The sequence below is a fragment of the Amphiprion ocellaris genome, chromosome 20 (assembly GCF_022539595.1).
Source record: "Amphiprion ocellaris isolate individual 3 ecotype Okinawa chromosome 20, ASM2253959v1, whole genome shotgun sequence".
Taxonomy (NCBI): Eukaryota; Metazoa; Chordata; class Actinopteri; family Pomacentridae; genus Amphiprion; species Amphiprion ocellaris.
This window is the reverse complement of record NC_072785.1, coordinates 764,937-785,386: the sequence shown is the minus strand read 5'-3', so window position 1 is coordinate 785,386 and position 20,450 is coordinate 764,937. Positions and strand designations below refer to the sequence as shown.

General features: G+C 38.4%; 1 protein-coding gene across 3 annotated transcripts in view; it reads left to right on the top strand.

Moving 5' to 3' along the window:
* The window catches only part of syne3 (spectrin repeat containing, nuclear envelope family member 3), a 41,906-nt gene extending 38,932 nt beyond the window's left edge, over positions 1 to 2,974 (top strand). For all 3 annotated transcript variants that reach the window (XM_023274343.3, XM_023274345.3, XM_055006052.1), the window contains one exon: positions 1,100 to 2,974. In XM_023274343.3, coding sequence (XP_023130111.1) covers positions 1,100 to 1,282 — 183 coding nt within the window. In that variant the 3' untranslated portion in view covers positions 1,283 to 2,974. The remainder of the gene's footprint in view (positions 1 to 1,099) is intronic.
* Positions 2,975 to 20,450: the final 17,476 nt, after the last annotated feature.

The window sequence follows — 20,450 nt, the reverse complement described above, 5'->3', positions numbered from 1 at the left end:
TAACAGTCCGACATAAAGCATCTTAAAGATTTTCTCAATCTTTTCCCTAAATGCCTGCGTCTGATGCTGGACCTTAGTAATTTTTTCTATGCAGGCACCTGTTTTGGTTTACAAGTTATTGACAGTAAGGCTGGATGACGCAGTTCAGAAGGTAAAAGATAAAGGTGGGTGATAGACATGATTCAGAATAACAAGTCTGAGAGAAATATGAAAGATTGCAGAGGCCTGACCTAATCAGTTTACTGTGCAAGGAGATGTTTCTGACAGTGTGGGTGAGCTTCTACCATTTTCATTTGTGATTGTTCAGACTTCCTTTATTTTCCAGGCTTTTGATCTGCCAGTGTGTGAAAAATATATTATTTCTAAACTTGGCTCGTGCTTCTCAGCGAACAAATGATCACAAAATGATCATGTCGTTGTCATTCTTTTAGTCAGTTTCACAGATATAAACGAAATCACTGACAAAAAGAATCCAAAAAAAAGAGATGATATCCAATACATAGGTCTTTGCATTAACATTTAACATTAAAATGTGTTTTCGTGATCACAGTTGTAGTTTATATATCAATGACATCTGTTTGTAGCACTAATTCCCTTGACATGAGATGTGCCATGGCTATTGATCATGTTTTGTGAGGCAGCTAGTGCTTGCTAGCTAGTACCTTTGTTTGCGTTTATGGAGAGGATTGCTTCAGAGAATGAATTTAAGTGACATTAAACTCCCTGAACAGATTTTTGTAAGGATATGGTCAAGTTGTTCCAACTGCAGTTGAGAGTTTTGCTGGGCTTCAGTAGTGGTGCAAGTCTGACCACATCCAAATGTGGACTTGCTGGCTTTGGCAGTGTTTTCAATCAAACTTACTTCCTGATAATTATTCAAGTATTTGTTTCAAGAAGTTGTGTACTATTTGAGGCAATTGGAAACATTTAAATGAGAACATTTTAACACCTGGAGTTATGTTTGGGAGGTACAGCTGGGACAGAGAAAGAAAGGCACTACTTTTCAGTAGGTCAGTCTTTTATGACATATGTACTACAGACTTATTGCGTACTGTGTTCTGTGTGTCCTGCTAAAGATGTATTATTTCTGTATTGGCAGAAGCCTGGATTGCTGCAGCGGGTTTGTCGACTGGCTCTTCCTCTGTGGCTCCTCCTCCTCGCTCTGCTGCTCCTAGCCTTCCTGCTGCCCCTCATGGAAGAAGGAAACAGCTGCTCCCTCTCCAACAATTTTGCCCGGTCCTTCAACATCATGCTCCGTTATGATGGACCACCACCCACATAGGAAACTTCCTGTGACCTAAAGTCACATTTGAATTGTCTCCAAATAGCAGCATGTGTCTCTGTGATGGCCCATGACTTATGTAGGAAATGTTGACTTGAACACTTAAAATGCCACATTCCCCTGTGCGAGACCACATAACTTTCAGTTAAGTCTAAAGTTGGTGCAGTTTTGAAGTCTGTGTTCCATCTTATACTCCTTTTAAAAACTACTCATGTCACTCTCTCATAGCTTTGCTAATAGCACAGGTCAATGACATATTCCTTCCTCCTTTAATATCATCTCTATTAAGATGGACTTACCGTTACGTAGAGCACCAATCATGATCTGTTGTCTGTGTGTCAGACAACCCTTTAACAAGGATCAACAAGACAACAAGACTACAGATGTCAAAGCTTATTCTAAAAGTTTCCAAATATAGCAACATGTGGCCATAGAAGGTTCAATGTACTACAATTGTAATTTTCATACGTCATTGCCATTATGACCTTTTTAAAAATGTGTCCAGACAAATGTTTTGTTATTTCAATGATCACCAACGGACTCCAAACTTTATCATCAGTGCCAGCTTACAGAGGCTTCAATGGCAATGTATTGCAGCATATTATAGGTTCTTGTCTGTGTAGATTCTCAGTCATCCAGGTCATGGTGTTCGTAGGAGCATCAGTAGAACTGGACATCTCTTGTAGCTTCTTGAAGACATTTCACTTTCATCCAAAAGGTTTCTTCAGGTCTAACTCACAGATGGTGAGTTTCTGAATATATTGAAGGAGTGGTTTCACAACAGTTCACACCTTGAGACATGAGTTCTGGTCGTTAATAGGCCATTAGCCATGTGAGTTGGAGTGACCACAAACTCTGAAACTCTCCAATCAATCGGTTAGAACTGAAGAAGCCTCTTAAGGCGCTTTTCCACTAGCATCTACTCGGCTCCACTCAGCTCGACTGGACTCCACTGGACTCAGCTCGATTTAGGTCATGTTCCATTACAATTGAGTACCACCTCATTGTGAGTGGAGTTATCATAGAACGGCGGCCCGGCCACGGAGTTACCGTTGATGGCTAACTAGCTAGCTCATTGTCTGCATACAGAAGACAACGACGTTACTTTCAAAATATACTTTTTTGTTTAAAGTGAGCTTGCCGCCAATGGGATAAGTAATGTAAAAGTTTTTTGAATTCACAAAACACTCACCGGTTTTCATGAAGGAGTCGCTCTCGTGTGTTGTCACTCCCTGTCCAATCACGGCCTTATCGACTTGACTCAGCTCGCTTGGAGCCGCGGCCAAGTAGGTACTGAAAAAGTACCTGGTACCAGGTAATACGTCCTAATGGAAAACCTCACCGAGTAGAGTCGAGCCGAGTAGGTGCTAGTGGAAAAGCGCCGTTAGATGAGAGGTGAAATGGCTACAGAAACCTACAAGAGAAGTCCAGTTAATTTCTACTGAAACTTCTACAATTCTAGGTTCTTGTCACACATTTTTTTCTTGTATTTGTTTCACATTATAACAAGTTTTTTTGTTTATCAAATATGTCAATGATACAATGTATGTTAAAAATGTGAAATAATATATCAACTTATTTAGCTTTAATAAGGAACTTTTGTTACTCAGCATATCACTTTATTTAAACTATCACATATTATGACAAATTCAATGAATCTCATTAAAGCAATAAACTCCCTTTATTATGGCATTTCAGTGTATCTCATGAGACTAGAAAGATATTATATACATGTTGAATCCAGTCAGTGCCCACAGAAAGAAAATTAGACCCTGTAATGACTAATAGGTTTGGGGATAGACTCAACAAGCTTATTATTCAATTCAAATTTCTATCGTGCTACTTGACAACATTAATGTCATCTCATAGCAATTCTCATAGTCTGGGGAAGACCTTACAAAATGTTAACAGAGAACCCTAACAAATCCAAAGTTCCCCTTGGATACCCTTTGAGCGGCCCTTGGTGACGATAGGAAGGAACATAAAACTTCCCCTTCAGTCATTTACTGCATTTCTACATTTGGTTATTGTGCACTGTGTCACATATATGTTATTTTATTACCATCTAAGTTTCTTCTTATAACAGTATATTAACTTATGGTACAAGAAGATTTTTTTTAACAACATAATATAATGGTCTTGTGTGAGAACAAGAAAGGTCATGCGATTCTAGCTGGTACAATGTTATCCTGTCTTACAGTGGCAGCCGAACACTGGCTTACACTTCATCACTTCACAGCTCTATGTAACTCTTCTTACTGTCATATTTACAAAAAAGAAATAAAAAAACATACTTCTACTATTTAGGGAGACACAAATCCAAACCTATGAAATACCATTTGCTTTATGAGAGTCTTCAAATCCTTATCAGCTGACTGAAACTCTTTTTTGGCCGGTGGCAGTTAAAATGTATGTGATTTCACAGGGAGACATCCTAAGCCAAAGTTAGTCTTTCCATACATACAAATGTGGAACATATGCAAGAAGCTCCAAACCAATGTGTGTGTGTTCCAGTGGTCCAAGTCAGATACATCCAGGGTGGGAGCATGGACTCTGGCCAAATTTTCTCATTGTTTCAGCTAATATTGTGCCAATGGTATGTAGCAATATCGAATAGCTTGTTGGCAAAAAAATAATAAAATATACAATGGTCAGCTTTGTATTTTAAAATGTTTTAGTAATAGGGCTGCACAGTGGCTCGGTGGTTAGCACTGTCGCCTTGCAGCCGCGTCCCAGCCTGGGATGTTACTGCATGGAGTTTGCATGTTCTTCCTGTGTATGTGTTGGTTTTCTCTGGGTACTCCGGCTTACTTTAGTCCAAAAACATACTGAGGTTAATTGGTGATTTTAAGTTTCCATTGTGTGTGAATGTGAGTGTGATTGTTTGTCTCTGTATGTAGCCCTGTGATAGACTGGTGACCTGTCTAGGGTGTCCCCTGCCTTCACCTGAGTCAGCTGGGATAGACTCCAGCCCCCTGGAACCCTAATGAGGACTAAGTGGTGTATATACAGTCGATGGATGTTTTAATAATTTTTAAGATTTTAAGGTTAAAAAAAAAAAAAAAAACTTGTGTGTTAGCTTTATATCCTACTGTATGTTTACACACAGAGCAGCTTCAATATTGCATATCATCCTGCTTTTGTTGACTGTGAGTTGAGAGACAGTCTACAGTCTTTAGAAACTAAAGGAGGATAGTTCATATCAAAAAAATGAATGAGAGAAGAAGAATCAGAAAAGTCTTTAATGCCAAGTGAGTTCACACATAAGGAATATGACGTGGTGTATAGAGTTGCAGTACTCAGCAAAGACAGTAAGAGAATAAATATACAAATCTAAATCTGAGAAATTCATTTAAAAACTTCCATAAGAAGTATAAGTGTGCATATTAATTTGAAAATCACCAAATTCAAACCAAGCTCTAAACTTTAGTTAGTTTAAGAGTGCAAACCCAATCCCAGACAGGAAAGTGTGGTCACCTGATTCAGTACTGGATGAAAGAGTATACGGGAAGAATCTCAAGGAGTTCAAAGAAGAGGATCTTCACTGTCAAGAGGTTGAATGATGATGATGATGATTGATATTTTTCCATGTAGTTCTCTGAATTATAACTGACAAAGTTTGTTTTAATGTTTGTGCAGTATTTTGAACCAAATGTAACAAAAACATGCCTTATTTTCACATTGTAATGTGAAGACATTTACAGATTTTAAACAAAGAAGCCAAAAAATCTAAACTTTGCTTCGAATTCCCTTTGAGCAGCACTAGTGGTAAGGCGCCAAAATCACCCCCAATTTGGATAATTATCCTAGACTTTGGAGAGGATCATTAAATGACAGCGTATTACATTCTGTTCTATCTTTCATCTGAAGACAAGTGAGCTGTCACACAAGGTCACAGTTTATAACCACTAAATCCTACCATTAAATCATTTTTTTCACAGCTCAGTGCAGAACTTCATCACAGCAGGATACTGTTTTAACATGTAGATGATTAACAATGGAAGTACATTTTATAGGACCGTAACTTACTGTAGTAAGATAACTTATCGTCACACATGGACAGAATTGTCATTGTTAGAATCATAAATAAATTATAGATGTCACCATTTTCCCCTTAAATGCACCGCAGCATCTTCTCCTGGACTATTACAAATAGAACAAGAAAAGCACTTTGAGAGTGCAGTACTCTGCCAGGGGTGTTCATTTCCCCATATGACATTGTCAGAAATGCAGCATATTTTTGTCAAAATGCAGCATTTGTTTAGTAGTTATTGAGGATCAGAAATCATGGCAACATAGAATGTGGCCATTTAATATAAATTTACCCACAAACAAAATGACCTTGCACTGAGCACAGGCGTGTGTTATGTATGTGTGCATTATGTACGGATACCAAATCCTGTGACCTAAATATGTAGCGGGTGGCGGGAATGATGGGACTCAGAAACACCCCTACAATTTAATCAGTTGTTCATTGTATCATTTCCAACAGATAAGTCCAGATAAGTCCGCAGTGGTGGATTTGTAGCAGGATCACAGTCATGTGATCGTCAGCAGGCAGCTGATGTAGTGTTCACTTGTCATAGTTACAGTGACGCTGTGCTATTATCTCGCAATGATACAGAAATGTTTGACAAATCCATGGATCCAGACTGCAAACCGCATCACAGCCAAAATCTATTGAGGTGGTCCTTGTATCATTACTGACCTTCCCTGAAAATTTCATCCCAATCCATCAGTCCGTTTTGGAGTAATGTTGCGCACGGACAGACAAACCGATTCACAGATTAACAGAAGGACAAACGTACGCCAATTGTCACATAACTCCGGCGTGTTCCTTGGCAGAGAAACAAGAAAAGCACTCGGAGAGCGCAGTACTCCGCCAAGGCTGCTCAGTCATATAATTTCAATGGATAAGTCCAGTTAAGTCTGCAGCGGTGGATTTGTAGTAGGATCACAATCATGTGATCGTCAGCAGGCAGCTGATGTAGTGTTCACTTGTCATAGTAACTGTGATGCCGTGCTGCTATCTCGCAATGATACAGGAATCTTTAACAAATCCGTGGATCCAGATTGTAAGCCAAATCACTGCCAAAATCTAATGAGGTGGTCCTTTATTTCATTTCTGACCTTCCATGTAAATTTCATCCAAATCCGTTATTCCGTTTTTTAAGTAATGTTGCACAATGACACACAGACAGATTCACAGATTAACAGACAAACGTACGCCAATCGTCATATAAGTCCGCCGCGTTCCTTGGTGGAGTAATTAGATAAGATTTATTGTCCGTCCCAACGGTGACAGAAATTCAACTTTTGACATGGCTAAAAGGCAGCAGGTACAACTTACATAAAGACACATTCAAGACTATTTTGAATGGCGGTCACCCAAATAACTTAAATGTTTTACCTATACCTTTATTTTTCTATGTACAATAGAGGATTAGTGACATTGACTGTAAAATAAGAAGCCAAAGTAAATGATTGCTCTCAAATGAGCATAGTTCTCGACTAGCCTCAGTACCACAACAGCATCATAGAATTCCTGAAATGTAGTGTTTTTGTGTGCCACCCTGAGATTCTGAAGGTAGCATTCAATGTTTGAGAGTGCATATTTAAATATACATGTTATTTTGTTCTCTTGCATAAAAGATTAAGATTTTGAATTATGTTTCTACCCTTTTAGCAAATCATCCACTAATACTAATAAAGGGAAAGAGTTATATTTTTTATAACAGTGGTTTGTTCTAGTGGTGTATTGACATCAAACTCATAATTGCAACATTTCTTTGATATAACACACTCGATATCACTTTATGCCAAAATTACATAAGCCTCAATGTATAAGGAGAAATGCAGCAGAGGATGAATTGGAGATATTTTAAGTGGCACTGACAAAAATAAAGGAAACTCAACTCTGTTCTAAGGTCAACTGCAAAACATCTCATTTAACATAATCAGTTTGAGAATACATCTAGGCCCAGCTCAGTTCACAATTCAAACTGTTTGCTGAAGTTAGCAAACTTTGCATCAAACATCGGACAATCAAAAGAAAATTTTAAATATAAACTCTAACTTACTACATTGCTTTTGACAACCAACTGTTGTTGATTATTAAAAATGTGGGATTTTGGTACCATCACCACATCCCAAGATCTGTTTTGTGGAACAGCACATTGAGTGTATATTGCAGGACATTCCTGCCTTCAGCTTTACCACTAATAACTAGCTACACTATGCAGTGGATGGTTGTGGATTTTACTGGCCACTATGTTATACTACAAACAGTTTGCACACAGCAGCCAGGCTGTTACAGGTGTGGCATTCAAAGTTTTTGCATATCTGCATTAATTTTTATTATAGACATACTGCTTTAATATTAACTACTTGTATCAGTACTCTGTGTCAGCAAGGGCTCAGAACACTCATCCTTGGTCTGTAAAAAAAAGAACCAATATTAAGACCCCGGTCTATTCTTGGGTCTGTAGGGTTCAAGCAGTTTTCTTCTGTTCAATCAGTGTTCCTCAACTGTACAATAAAATCATGACACCCATTTTTTTCTTCTCTAAAGGTGCTATTTTGGCTTGCAAATGAAGACTGGTCTTCCTCACAGTCAAGCTTACTTAAAAAAACTGTTAGAAAGCTATAGTTTTTTTTTGTTTTTTTTGTGTTTTAATGCCAACTGTCAGTCTTAGCAACTCCCTCTTTTATAGAAGCTCCAAAATCACTAGCAATCGCTTTTACATCCCACCTTCTCACTCTTCTCTCACCACGCACACCCCTAAAAATACACGGAAACGCCACTACTGCTTTCCCATTTTTTGGCTGGGTACATGTGTATTTTTAACTCATGTTGCTGTGGTAATAGTTAACAAGTCAACTTCATCTCTTTTCTTACACAGCAAGAGTACTACAGCATAGCCCTCTTTCAATGTTAAATTCATCTTTTATTTTAAAATGAGAAAAAGAGTACAGGTGAGGACATTTGAAGATTTTAAAGATGTTACATTTCAGCATCACTAAATTGTCACCATGTAAATTATCCATAATAGTATAACTCCCATAAAGAACAAGACTGACACTGACAGCCTCTAACAGCCTCAGTACTGTTTCCTGGATTTTCTCACAGCTAAAAATAGGACAGAGATTCTGCTCATTTTGCAAAATAAGTACTGTTGTTCTACACCGTGTTCACATTGTAACAGAAAAAGAACTTTTGCTTTTGCTAAAAAAATATAGTGTATTGTTACATTGTATATTAAATCAGTAACTCGCTTTAGTGAAGCAGTTGCTTATTGCACTGCTCTACTACTCTGTCTAGGAAGAGCTCATGCAATGCCTGGCTCATATCAGACATTAATACTGTATGTCACCATCAATACCCATCAACACTTTATGCAATATATGAAATGACTTGAAACTGCTGAGAACAATTGGAGCATTAAAAACAGTTGGAAATAGTTGGGTCATAAAAGCCTCTGCAAAGCCTGGCTAATGTCAGACAAAAATACTGCATGCATCCATTGATACCCATCAGTTCTTTATGCAACAAATGAAATTACTTAAAACTCCTGAGCACAACTGGTCCTTCAGAAAAGGTTGGAAATATTTGGATCACATTTGCCATTTTTTGCATTTATGATAGATATTGACAGGTGAAATATTATTTTTGTAAACTGATACAATCAAAATTTGGAGTATATTGTATTTCGATAATGTGATCTTTTGACATTGTCTGTGGAGCTCCTGTGTTTTTCACTACATTCATTCAAGATCAGAAGAAAATACACCTTTGGAATCAATTTAAGTTTAATAAAATGTCCAGTGCATTAAACCCCACTGATGCGTAAGTTACAGTGATCTTAAAGATTGTCATCAGATGGATAAGACAAATCATGAATATGTACTCATATACTCATAAAGGGGGATGCAGATGCAGTTCAGTGCTGGTATTGGCAGACAGACTAATGCCTAATTTGGTTATTTTTACTATTCCAGCTTCATCCTAAGACACTTTAGTTTATAGTATCTGCAAAAGTGAACACAGAGGTACACTTTGTATTATTATACCTTCACCAACAGACACTCACTTGTTCACTCAAAAGTAAGCAGTAAATTGAAATTACTCCGACACTTAATATTTATTGTAATTTCCAGCATTGTCTGTTTGGCATCTGTTAAATGTTGGGCATTGTATTGTGGGATTGTCAGCAGAAAGTAGTGTACGTGTCATTGTATTTAATTGTGGAGAATGCATTATACATGAATATAAAATGATTCAGAAGACAATGCAAATTCATCCTTTTATATTCTTCCTTTTCCTTTCTAAATCAGAAACCATTATATCTCAGAGAGCCAGCAGTTTACCTGAGTTTACTGGATATAGCCCAGACTTCCTTGGTGTTGTCTGTTTCTGTCCTTTTGCTTCCTCCTGCTACTGCATTCCACTTTTCTCCAAAGACATTATTTTTGCTATTTTCATCATCTAATTTCCATGTGTGTGTCTGTTTGTGTGAGTGTTCTCATAAAGTATGGCGTGCGTGCATGTGCAGCCTCCCACACTGCTCTCACCTCGGCCTCCCAGCCAGGCCTACCGAGCTGTGCTGCAATCTGGAGCTCACAATCTGCCAAATGCATGGAACACAAATACCAGCACAGCCTCTCTTCTAAACAAGTTCCAATATTAATAAATGTGCAGCCTTTTGAGCAAATATCTTTTTCTAATCTCTGACAGCTCAGTATGCGTAGATCAAAGATTCATTTTATTTATGGCTATTTCATGAGAACTTTTGAATTTTTGTGTTCGGAGGAGACAAGGATGCTGAAATTAGTCATTTGAGATGAGCCTTCCCCATTGTGTATGTTTATGTGTCTCTGGAAGTTGCCAGCAGCTTCCCTCCTGCTTGCAATCATCATACTCACCTGAGAGTCAACTCCATTCTACGCTCTTCAGGATTTAAACCCCAGCTTCTCACTCTGTTTTTCAGCAGATTATCTGCCTGGCTACACAGCAGTATTGGCTCAGTATGCTATCTCAAGAGAGCCATACTGCTGTAGAAATGCTGTGTGTTTGAACCAAAAAAATCTTATTCCCCTTTGTTTAAAAGAATAGGTAAAGATTAGTAAAATATTACACACTGCATTCATATTTTTGTTCAGTGGGCACATCATCTACCAGGGAAGGAGTCAGCCAGTATGTACACTATCAGTCAAAAGTTTGGACACACCTTCTCATTTAATGGTTTTTCTTCATTTTCATGACTGTTTACATCGTAGCTTCTCACCAAAGGCTTAAAAACTATGAATGAACACATATGGAATTATGTACCCAACAAAAAGTGTGAACTAAGTCAAAACACATTTTGTATTTTAGATTCTTCAAAATAGCCACCTTTTGCTTTGATTACTGCTTTGCACACTCTTGGCATTCTCTGGATGAGCTTCATGAGGTAGTTGCCTGAAATAGTTTTCCAACAGTCTTGAAGGAGTTCCAGAGATGCTGAGCACTTGTTGACAATTCTGCCTTCACTCTGTGGTCCATCTAATCCCAAACCATCTGGATTGGGTTTAGGTCAGGTGATTGTGGAGGCCAGGTCATCTCATGCAGCACTCCATCACTCTCCTTCTTGGTCAAATAGCTCTTACACAGTCTGGAGGTGTGTTTGAGGTCATTGTCCTGTTGATAAATAAATGATGGTCCAACTAAACGCAGACTGGATGGGATGGGATGTCACTGCAGGATGCTGTGGTAGTCATGCTGGTTCAGTGTTCCTTCAACTTTGAATAAATCCCCAACAATGTCACCAGCAAAGCACCTCCACACCATCACACCTCCTCCTCCATGCTTCACAGTGGGAACCATGCATGTAGAGACCATCCATTCACCTTTTCTGTGTTGCACAAAGACACAGCGGGTGGAACCAAAGATCTCAAATTTGGACTCATCAGACTAAAGCACAGATTTCCACTGGTCTAATATTCATTCCTTGTGTTTCTTGGCCCAAACTAATCTCTTCTGCCTTTTGCTTTTCCTTAGTAGTGGTTTCTGAGCAGCTATTTGACCATGAAGGCCTGATTTGTCAGTCTCAGTCCTCTGAACAGTTGATGTAGAGATGTGTCTGCTACTAGGAATCTGTGTGGCATTTATCTGGGCTCTAATCTGAGCTGCTGTTAACTTGTGATTTCTGAGGCTGGAGACTCGGATTAACTTCTCCTCAGCATCAGAGCTGACTCTTGGTCTTCCTTTCCTATGGCGATCCTCATGTGAGCCAGTTTTGTTGTAGCACTTGATGGTTTTTGAAAGTTTTTGCAATTTTCTGGACTAGCTGACTTTCACTTCTTAAAATAATGATGTGATGTCATTTCTCTTTACTTAACTGATTGGTTCTAGCTATACTATGAAATCTAACAAATAGGGCTGTCAACTGTGTACCAACCTGACTTCTGTGCAATACAACTGATGGTTCCAACCCCATTAAGAAGGCAAGAAATTCCACAAAGTAACCTTGACAAGGCACACCTGTGAAATGAAAACCATTTCAGGTTCTACCTCATGAAGCTCATTAAGAGAAGGCCAAGGGTTTGCGAAGCAGTAATCAAAGCAAAGGGTGGCTATTTTGAGGAATCTGAAATATAAAACACATTCAGAGTTATATCTTGCTAGATAATTCCATATATCTTGCTTCATAATTTTGATGTCTTCAGTATGTATCTACAATGTATACAGTAGCAAAAAAAGAACAAACACTGAATGAGAAGGTGTGTCCATACTTTTGACTGGTAGTTTATGTGGTTGTAACACATGATCACAAGGGCAGAAGCAAACAGTAACCAGCCGTTTTCAATAAAGCCTCATTATACACAAACTGAATTATGTAGAAAATGGCACTGTATCATTCAAATACAATCAGAGCAACGGGGGAAAGGGCCCACACCACCTTTCTTCAGAATCACAGACTTCGTCTTTAAATTATTTCAAAATAACACTAAAATATCAAGACATTGCTCACAAATCATGTGAGTCTACTGAATCACCTCGACTTTTAGGGCAGGACTGATATCGATAGGAATGTTTCTCTATCATCACGCTCACATAACAAATTACAGCGTCTTAAGCACATACTATTCAAATCAAAAACTAATTCAATACAGTAGCCGGCTGGACTTAAATAAGTAATCTGCTGTTAGGCTAACAGCCTGCACTTACAGAAATCTCTGTGTATGGGAGGTCTTGGACCAAGGTTTTACACAATGCTTTCCTCTCTCTAACTCATCATATTTAAAACACTAAATGTGGGGATAGCTTTTCGAAAAATAGTATTTCATTCCTTCACAAGAGTTCTAGAAACTTGGGGAACTAAGTTGCACAGAAGCTGGTCTGGTTACACATGGTGGCCCAACACCATACGTATGTTTTAATTTGTCACTGGTCTGCCGTGGCAATCACAGCACTGCATATTTCACAATTGCTGATGTTTGATGATGGTTTTCCAGTCCTACCTAATATCAATATATACAACACACAATAACATGTTATCTCTGTTTATTTACAAATGATTTTCATACAGTCTTGTCATAGTCTTACTCATAGTGCAAATATTCAAACAGCAGAATCCAGACTATGCCGGCTGTTTTCCAATAGTTCTCTGTCATGGCAGGGTGTATTTAGCACTTGGTAAGGCCTAATGTCAAAGCTAATGCAGGACAGACTAAGGATACCAGCTGAATTGCTGCTGATTTGACAGTGAAATGTGTAACCTGAGAAATAAGGTCATGGAGAGAGTGCAAAACTAAACAGGTTATAGCAAAGGAGTAAGGAAATAGTGCAAGTCACAACAGCTATAGACTTATGAAATTCTGTTTTATTGGGATTATTTTTTTAGTGACTATGACATTATTATTATATAGGTTATTCTTGAGTTTGTGCTAGTCTTGCTTGTGCTGCTTTTACAAAAACCACAAGGGTTCATGATTATAAAGTATAATCTGTGTATTCACTTAGCCTAGATGAATGCTTAATGAAATGTGACTGTGGTTAGATCTGAAAGTAGACAAAATGAATCAGCTTTGTGTTTACGTAGTCAAGTGTGGACTTGCCCTCTCTAATTGCATGTAGTCTCAGTGCATGGGAATGTTTGTGTGTGTGTCTGTGTGTTCTCTGGCTGTTCTCTTCAGCCCTCTGGATCCAGGCAGTCACACAACAGATGGACAGGGACATGAACACTGGGGCTGGGACAAGGAAGTTATAATAAAAAACAGAGGGCAGGAATTTGTGTTGGTGGCAGTGTGTTGATATGTGTGGTGTAGTTGTCGATAGGGAGGTATTTATGACTGAACAAACTTGTTTCTGTGCTTCATGTGTTTGTTTTATTGCTATCTTTGCTGGAACATTTATTTGAAAGGAGTGCTGCAACAATGATATTGAATTTGCATTATTTTCCTCAAATTATGTCTTGACCTACGCTACCCTACACTACATTTAGTTCATGACAAATTTACAGTTCTGCGTGAAGTTTCCATGTACTATCTGTGTCTGTACAGGTTTCCTCTGGGTGCTGTGGTTTTCTGCCAGTCTTCAGGCATGCACCTCACTTATTTGGCAACTCTAAATTGTATTGTGTTTGAGTCCACCTGATGTAATGAAGTTCAGCATTCACTCTAATTTCACTTTGGGTTTTTTTTGCTGACAACCTCTGAGAAACTATTCAATTCAATTTTTCAATTCAATTTTATTTATATAGCGCCACTTACGGTCAAATTGTGTTAAGATGCTTTACAGAACCCATATGCCTGAACCCCAGAGCAAGCCAAAAGGTGACAGTGGCAAGGAAAACACCCTGTGGGGGTGGGTGGGGGGCAAGGACCATAAAACACACAATTTGATACATGCATGATAAGACAGATGATACATGCAAAGTACAACTAACATGGAAACTAATTGTAGTTTACTGCTATGGTGTACAGCTCTGACATTAAATATACTACATATATAGCTGGTGGTAAATTCAAAAATATGTAGATGAGCAATTCAAGTATAGTGAGGGTGATGCAGAGTAGATTGATGGAAATGGGCAGCTGGAAGCAGTGGGCTGGAGGAAGGTCAGCAGCAGCATCCCACAGATGGAGATTAGGCCAGTTGGTGGGAGAACCACCACAGATCTGAAGCATCCAGCTCTGGGACCAGGGACACTCGGAGAAAGGACACAGGGAGAAACAGAGTGAGTGTAATGCAATAATGGCGTATATATCGTAAATACAAAGGTAGTTAGAGAAGGGCTCAGTGCATCCAGAGAGGTTCCCCAGCAGCCTAGGCCTATAGCAGCATAACTAGGGGCAGAACTAAGGAACGTCCAAGAGGAAGACTCCAGCTGACCCCCTCAGGGTCCCCCAGTCAGCCCTAACTATAAGCTTTGTCAAAAAGGAAGGTTTTAAGCCTGGTCTTAAAAATAGAGAGGGTGTCCACCTCCAGAACCCAAACTGGGAGCTGGTTCCACAGGACAGGTGCCTGATAACTGAAGGCTCTGCCTCCCATTCTACTTTTAGAGATTCTAGGAACAACAAGTAAGCCTGCAGTCTGAGAGAGAAGAGTTCTGCTAGGATAATATGGTACTATCAGGTCTTTAAGATATGATGGAGATTGGTTGTTAAGAGCTTTATATGTCAGAAGAAGGATTTTGAATTCTATTCTAGATTTAACAGGAAGCCAATGAAGAGAAACCAGTATAGGAGAAACATGATCTCTCTTGCTAACTCCCATCAGTACTCTGGCTGCAGCATTTTGGATCAGCTGTAGATGTTTCAGAGAGCTATTGGGACAACCTGATAATAAGGAATTACAGTAGTCAAGCCTAGAAGTAACAAATGCATGGACTAGTTTTTCTGCATCACTCTGAGACAGGATGTTCCTGATTTTCACAATATTTCTCAGGTGGAAAAAGGAAGTCCTTCTACTGTCAACTACTGTTATACTGAGAATACTGCTGTTTTCATCTGTTTGCATCATCAAAGTGCAGAAGAATGAGGACAGACTGGTGTCCCTCACTTTACACTTCATGAAGACACAAGAGCAGCTGCTTCTTCACCACTTTCTGAGACCACTGGTTGCACGTGCACTTGACTCCCTGCAGTTCTCATACCAGGAAAATCTCACAGTGAATGATACAACCCCCTACATGCTCCATCAGGTCTATTCCCACTTGGATGAACCAGGTGGATATGTCAGGATTACGTTCTTTGACTTTTCAAATGCATTTAATACCATTCAGTCCCTCATACTTTGAAACAGTGAGGTCAACTCCTTTTTTCTGCTGTAGACTGAACACATTTGGGTTTGACATCAAACAATGAAAATGAGACAAGAGATCAACATCTCCGTTGTTCTTTCCAAGTATTTACATCTGGAGCTGATAAACAAATTAGAAGACAGCATTATTTGTAATGAAACAACAAATTTATAGGTGAGCAAAAGTGTTGGAACAGATAGACTTCAAATAGATTCAAGAGAATAAGACTTAATATTTAGTTGCAAATCCTGTGCTTGTAAGGACTGCACCATGCCTGTGAGCCTTTGACATCACCAAACTTTTGCATTCTTCTTCTGTGATGCTTTCCCAGACTTTCACCAAAGCCTCTTTCAGTTGTTGTTTGTTTTGGGGTGTTACTTCCCTTAGACTTCTCTTCAGCAGGTAAAATGAAGCCTGCAGATTGACTTGGCCAGTCTAAAACCTTCCGCTTCTTGCTCCTGATGAACTCCTTTTTTGTTTTGGCAGTTTTGCTACACGATGAAAGATCTCCCAGTCAGTTTGGTTGCATCTTTCTTTAACCCTTTGATGCATAACATGGGTGAAAAGTGACTCACATTCAATGGAAAATGGGTATCTCTTGACCCATGATGTGCATCGAAGGGTTAAATTGGCAGACAAAATGTTTCTGTAGCCTTCTGAGTTCATTTTGCTGCTGCCATCACATGTTCCATCATCAATGAAGATTAATGAGCCCATCCCAGAAGAACCATGCAAGCCCAAGCCATGACTTTACCTCCACTGTGTTTTACAGATGAGCTTGTATGTTTGGGATCATGAGCAGATCTTTTATTTCTCCAAACTTTAGCCTTTCCATCACTTTAGTAAAGGTTCATCTCTTTCATCAGTCCATAAAACTTTGTCCCAGAATTTTTGAGGCTCATCTCAGTACTTTTTAGCAAATTCCAGCCTGGTCTTCCTATTCTTCTAGCTACTGAGTGATTAGCATCTTCTGGTGTAGCCTCTGTACTTTTGTTTATGAAGTCTTCTGTGAACAGTAGATTGTGATACCTTCACTCCTGCCTTCTGGAGGTTGTTGCTGATGTGTTTTAGGGTCTTTCTTTATAGCTCTCACAATGTTTCTGATGTTAAACTGCTGCTGATTTCCTTGTTCTACCCGTTCAACATCTGTTACTTAGTAAATCAGTGATTTTTTCTTCCTCAGGACATGCCAAATGGTTGTATTGGCCACGGCCAATATTTATGCAATGGTGCTGATTGATTTTCCATCTTCTCTCAGCTTCACAATTGCTTGTTTTTTATCCATATACAGCTCTCTGGTTTTCATGTTGGTTACACCTCCAACTATAGATGCAGTCTGCACAGGCAAAAACCAAATCTGAAATTGAACATAACATTGAGTGCTATTTATTGTTTGAATAATCGATGTAGTAGGACACACCAGGGCAACAAAACACACCTGTCAGTCACATGTTCCAGTACTTTTGGTCGCATGAAAAATGGGTAGGTTCAAACAAAAGATGCTTTGTTCTAAGTTATATATCAGATCCAGATGTAAATACCTGGAAATAAAAGCTATCTGTCTATCTATCTATCTATCTATCTATCTATCTATCTATCTATCTATCTATCTATCTATCTATCTATCTATCTATCTATCTATCTATCTATCTATCTATCTATCTATCTATCTATCTATCTATCTATCTATCTATCTATCTATCTATCTATCTATCTATCATGTACAGACTGGGAAAGCTCTGAACTAAACATAATTTGTAAAGAAAAAAATGTTGTGACATAACCCAGAGATGTACATGTCCAGTACTTGTAGGATCAGTCCCAGATCTGGTTAAAATAGCTTACCTTGCCATGTGTCATCTTGCTCCTAATTGGCTGAGTGCCCTGCATGTAGTGACTCTGTCCTGTTAACCTGTTTCCCAACCAGAAGAAGAACTAACCTTGTGTCTGTTTTCTGATGTAGATGTACCTGGAAGATGCAGTGATGACTAACACCTGGAGAAAAACTAAATGGACGCTCACATACTGTTACATGAGTCACAGACAGCTGAGGAGGAAACAGCACCTTTGGTCTTGTTGTTCACCACTATAGATATGCACTACATCCCAAAAGTGTTGTTGTAGAATTCATTTTAAATGAATAGAAATGGCAAATTCTGCTCATTTATGTACACTTAATAAACACATATAACGACAAAGTAAATGTGTGTATTTTCTTGTAAATTTGTTAAAAATCAAACCCCGAAATCTGCTCAGACACTGCTTCAGTTCCACACATATCACTGGGGACCTGTCTACTTGTCAAGCAAATTTAATACATGATTAGAGTGAGATTTGCAGAATTATGACTCACTTTCTGTTGTTGCCTTCACTGCCAGCTCTGCACAGCCAAATGTTCTGCTATAAATGACACAATGTTTCTAACAAAGTGCAGAAATGGAAATATTTCTCACAGTGCTAAAATATTATAATATTATACCAGAATCATATTATAAGTTTGTATCTAGAATGAAGCAAGTCATTTATTCTAAATTTGCATGTGCTCAACAATCCAACAGCTCTTTGCATGAAAAGTTTCTTGGAAAGACGTGTCAAGTGCTGTATGTAGTTAGTAACTAGCATATAAGACTGACACAAAAGTTGAAATCTGGCTCAGACGTGTCCCCACAGAATAAACTGTCAAAATTTAAGTGATCACCTGACTTTTCATCTATGGGTCAATCTATAATTGAGGGACTTTTGAAGTCCATGGGATATAACCTGGATTCATTTTATTAAAAGTAAAAAAAAAAAAAAAACGAATGTTTTTTTTATGTTCATTATGATCATATCTTTGCAAATTCCATCATTATTTATTATGGAAACAATCACTTATTAATGAAAAATGACTGGATATCACTAAAATGTCAACTAAATAACCATCCGAACTTATAACAACCACTTTTTAATTAGCTAAACAATATTAAAATGAACTTATTCAAAAATGATTTGGATTGTGTTCTTTTTATTAAGTTGAGATAATCATGACAGATGTTTCTTTTTTGACAATATATCAAATTTTATATGTAAAATAACAAATTGTATCTGTGTCCCAGAAATCACTTTCAGCTAAGTTCCCCATTACAAAAACACCTCTCAAGGAAGTGTGTTAATTCCAGATCACATGACCTCCTCCACATGATGTCATTTCCTCCTGAAGAAAAGACTGGCCAGACTCCAAGGCTTTCTGACTTATTTAATATAAAGAAATGTGAGAGTCAAGTGTGGATTTATCGCGTCAACAGGCTTAGCCCAATATCATTATAAATAACTTTCAATTTCAATTTTACTCAACTGTATATATAATATTTAGAAGAATCTTTCTCTAAAAATGCCATGTGGTGTTTGGTTAAAGGCGGCCATGTTGATTTTAGGACTGAAAACAGCAAAAAATGTCAACTATGGTACCTGTCAACTATGTTACAAAAAGTCCCACAATTATATATTGACCTCTATCATCATCAACAGGTGAAATTTACATTTTATTCAAATGGGTAATGTTTCACTTAAATACCGCTTTTTAACCTTGGTTTGGTTTTACACAACATTGTAAAGCAATGTGCCTGTCATTCCCCCATTCACACATCAATGGGACAGAGCTGCAATACAAGGTGGACACTACTACAGGGATAGCTCCACCAACTAGTGGACAACCCGCTGACCCACTGCCACGCCATGTCTAAAATCAGAGGTTTTGTCCCAACACAGTTCATTCTTTTGACAAAATTCTCTGTACATGACTTCCTCTCATCCCTGGCATTGTCTATATTCCGAACAAGCAAATACAAACCTGACACACTCAGAGATAGAAGCTTCAAATGCCAACAGGGTTAATGCGAGTAGCACAAGTAAGTGATTACATATGAGACTGAGCCACATAAAAACCCACATGAGAAAGATCACAGTAGTGGCATAGCACACAGACCCATTTTTAGCATTGTGACTGGATGACTTCATAAGTACTAATATTCCAGTAGAATTACTGCAATGTAATTTGACTACTTGCTGAGGACAGCTGGGAACAGCGACATGTGCCAGTTGGCCTCTAAACAGATTACTCCAGATAATATCAGCCTGTAATTTGCTGATTTTAGCTCACCAAAGATTAGGATCAACTTTGATACATTCACTTCAGCAACCTTTTCCTCCAAAACATCAAATTTTTGTCTGTACATTTGCCTCTGTTTTGTATTTTTTGTTGGCTGTGGGGCACTGACTCTTCTGTTTAGAATACAGAAGCTAAAAAGGAAATGACAACCTTCAAACTGTTGCATTGGACTAATGTGGGTCAGCATGCAAATGTGCTCTCTTTCTGAAAACCGCCTGAATAGAAAGCCAAGTTTCTCTGTTAGCTTGTGTTGGTGTCTTTCTCGATGTGGACTGAACACATGTGAACTAGTCCTTTATATACACATTAAAATATCTGACATATGGTTCTCAGGGACCTCATTTTAATTCTGTAATCTCAGATTTGAGACGTGGCTGGCCTTGTATAGTGCAATATGCATCTGTTTTAGAACGTAAACAAACTTGATGGTAACTAAAAATGATCTCTTCTTGAAAAAAATAAGCAGTTATTTGCTTGGCAGTCAGATAATAGGTTCAGTGTCAGTCTTATGACTGTGACAGAGCTGGAGTTAGGCTGTGATTAGCTCAGCTCAGAATAAAGACTGAAAGCACAAGTCTAGCTTTGTCCAAAGGTCATGTTCAAACTCGTACAATAATATGTTGCATCTTGCGTATTCTCATTTATCCATGTACAAACAAAATAAAGGAATACTTTATTTTTATTTTATTCTGGCATGAGTTGCATACTACAAATTAGCTTTTTGGGTAACAGTGTTTGA